The sequence below is a fragment of the Pteropus vampyrus genome, unplaced genomic scaffold (genome assembly GCF_000151845.1).
Source record: "Pteropus vampyrus isolate Shadow unplaced genomic scaffold, Pvam_2.0 Scaffold138, whole genome shotgun sequence".
NCBI classification, from domain to species: domain Eukaryota; kingdom Metazoa; phylum Chordata; class Mammalia; order Chiroptera; family Pteropodidae; genus Pteropus; species Pteropus vampyrus.
This window is the reverse complement of record NW_011888919.1, coordinates 1,383,601-1,386,036: the sequence shown is the minus strand read 5'-3', so window position 1 is coordinate 1,386,036 and position 2,436 is coordinate 1,383,601. Positions and strand designations below refer to the sequence as shown.

General features: G+C 56.7%; 1 protein-coding gene across 1 annotated transcript in view; it reads right to left on the bottom strand.

The window, feature by feature from the left end:
* Positions 1-2,436, bottom strand: part of EXOC3L2 (exocyst complex component 3 like 2) — a 10,826-nt gene that overhangs the window by 5,187 nt on the left and 3,203 nt on the right. Inside the window, exon 4 of the mRNA XM_023535243.1 lies at positions 2,142-2,277. Within this exon, the coding sequence (XP_023391011.1) occupies positions 2,142-2,277 (136 nt within the window). The remainder of the gene's footprint in view (positions 1-2,141; positions 2,278-2,436) is intronic.

The following is a 2,436-nucleotide window of genomic DNA, read 5'->3' as shown; positions in this document are numbered from 1 at the left end:
AAAGGGGGTCAGAGGGGGATGAGGGGGGAAGGAGGGGGAAAGGAGAACTCAAGTGATAGATTCATAGGATGCAGTGAGTGACCACCTGTGGGGGGGAGGGGATGGAGCCACCTGGACAAGATCCTGGAGGTGGGCTGGGCAGAGGGTCAGTCCCTGAGGCAGAGGCCGTGGGGAGTAAGGGGAATACACTGCAGTCCGGGTGGAAACCAGTGGTGTGAGGTATCTGGAGACCTCGGGGTTCTGAAGAAGATCTCTATCCCGCTCAGCCCAGCACCCCCATCTCTCTTTCTCATCCCGAAAATAGCCCAGTTTTCTGAACCTCCAAAATTGGGGCCCATAGGCTTTTTTTGGGGGGGGGAGGAAAGCCAGTGCGAATTCAATGAGCTGATGTCCTCGGTACGGCGCCCGGGGTCAGGACACATCGCTGTTGCTGTGAAGTGTGTACATTTGTGACGATAACGATGGCCAGACCCGCGGGCCAGGACCTAAGCTCCTTAGGGCCGTGTCCCATTGCTTCCTCGCAGCCGCCTGAGAAGCCTCGTATTCCTGTCCCCCCTGTCTAAACAGAGGCCCTGAGTGGACAAGCAATTTGCCCGGGGTCCCCCAACCTGGAAGCGGTGCATTCGGGTCCGAAACGAGGACTATGCCACACCTCTGAGCACCCCCCCCCCAGCCCCTAACAGCTCACGCACCATTCAGTCGCTCAACAAACACTCCCTGAGCCCTTCCCGTGGGCCCAGTCCTGGGTGGTGGCTGGGGACACATCGGAGAACGCTTGGGGACACAGCGCAGAATGAGACATACTCGGGTCAAAGGAATCTAGATACCGATGTGATATTTGTTGATATTAAGGAATTCTCGCTCTGCGTGTCAGGCATGAAAAAGGCACTGTGCTTGTTTGTTTAAGAAGGGTTCCTTATCTTTTGGAGACACAGGCTGAAGCCTTGATGGATGACAATACGATATGGCAAGTATCCGCTTGAAAAGAATCCAGTGGGCAGGAGAGGTGGGGGGAGAGAGGACACAGGATGGGCCAGGAGCCGACACTGGCTGGAGATGTGTTATGGGTCTACCAGAGGTCATTCTGTCATTCTGCCTACTGCTGTGTGTGTTTGAAATTTTCCATAATAAGAAGTTATTTTAAAAGCATTCCAACCCATCCTTGTCCTTGAGGACCTGATATGCCAGTGGGAGAAGAAATAAAAGCAAAGCATGGAGCATGGCAGCTGGTGGCAAGTGCTTTGGTGACAAATAGAGCAGAGAGTGAGGAAAGGAGTCTCGGGGCATCTATTCTATTTATTTACTTCTTTTTTCTTTTTTTTCCTTTTTTTTCCCCTCTTGTGTTCTTGTTTCTGGGTGTCTATTTTAAATAGGGCAATCAGGAGACGTCTCACTGAAAAGGTGACATGTGACTCGATTCTTGAAAGAGATGAGAGAGGGAGCGACGTGGCCGTTGGAAGGAAGAGTGTTCCAGGCAGAGGGAAGGTCAAGGGCAAAGGTACCGAGGCTGGAATGTGTCAAGGTCAGGAGCAGCAGAGGGCAGTGTGGCTGGAATAGAGTGAGGGAGAAGTAGAAGGAGGTGAGGTCAGAAGGGGGAGGGGCAGAGCGTGCAAGGCCTTGGGGGCCACGGTGGGGACGCCGGCTTTTGCCCCAAGTGAGCTGGGAGCCGTGCAGGGTTCTGAGCAGAGGAGGGACGCGAGCCGATGTAAGACGACGCGGACCGAGCATGCGCCTCAGCCATCTCCCTCGGGCTCCCTCTGCCTCCTCCCACCACCCTCCCCAAATGCTCTCACCACCTCTGAACCCAGCCCCCCAACCCCCCTCCCCGGCTCGGGCATGCACAGGAGCTTGGCGAGGGGTGAATGGGGCTCTAGAGTCTAGGGCAGGCTGGGCAGGGATTTGGGAGACCTCAGTGGAAAGGGGCTCCACCCAGTCCCCAAGGCCCCTCCTGCTGGTGACCATATCCTCCCACCTCTTCCTTCTGGTCCCCCTCTCTGCCCCTCAAATGGCCCAGACATGGCCATCACCCCCACCCCCACCTGCTTCCCAAATATTGACTCATAGGGCTGAAAGGAACGGAAAGGTGTGGGGGTGCCCTCCCCTAACACGGGTGTCCCACCCCGGCCCCCTGCCTCGCTCACCTGCAGCTCCTGGAACAGGATATCGGCAAGGACACGGTGGCAGAGCCGGGTCACACGGTCCAGAGCACTGGTCGCTGCTTCCCGAGCCGGCTCACTTTCCGGGGGTCCCACCCGGGCCAGGCGCTCTGCCAGAGCCCTGTGAGAATCAGTGGAGCCGACGGTCAAGGAGTCCCAACATTCAGCCCAACTACCTAGGCCCGTCTGCCCCCTTAAATAGACTCTATTTTGTGGGACACGGGGAAGTCAGGGACTCTGGGGAGGGTCTGGGGGCTGAGAAATACTGGGAAATATCTGG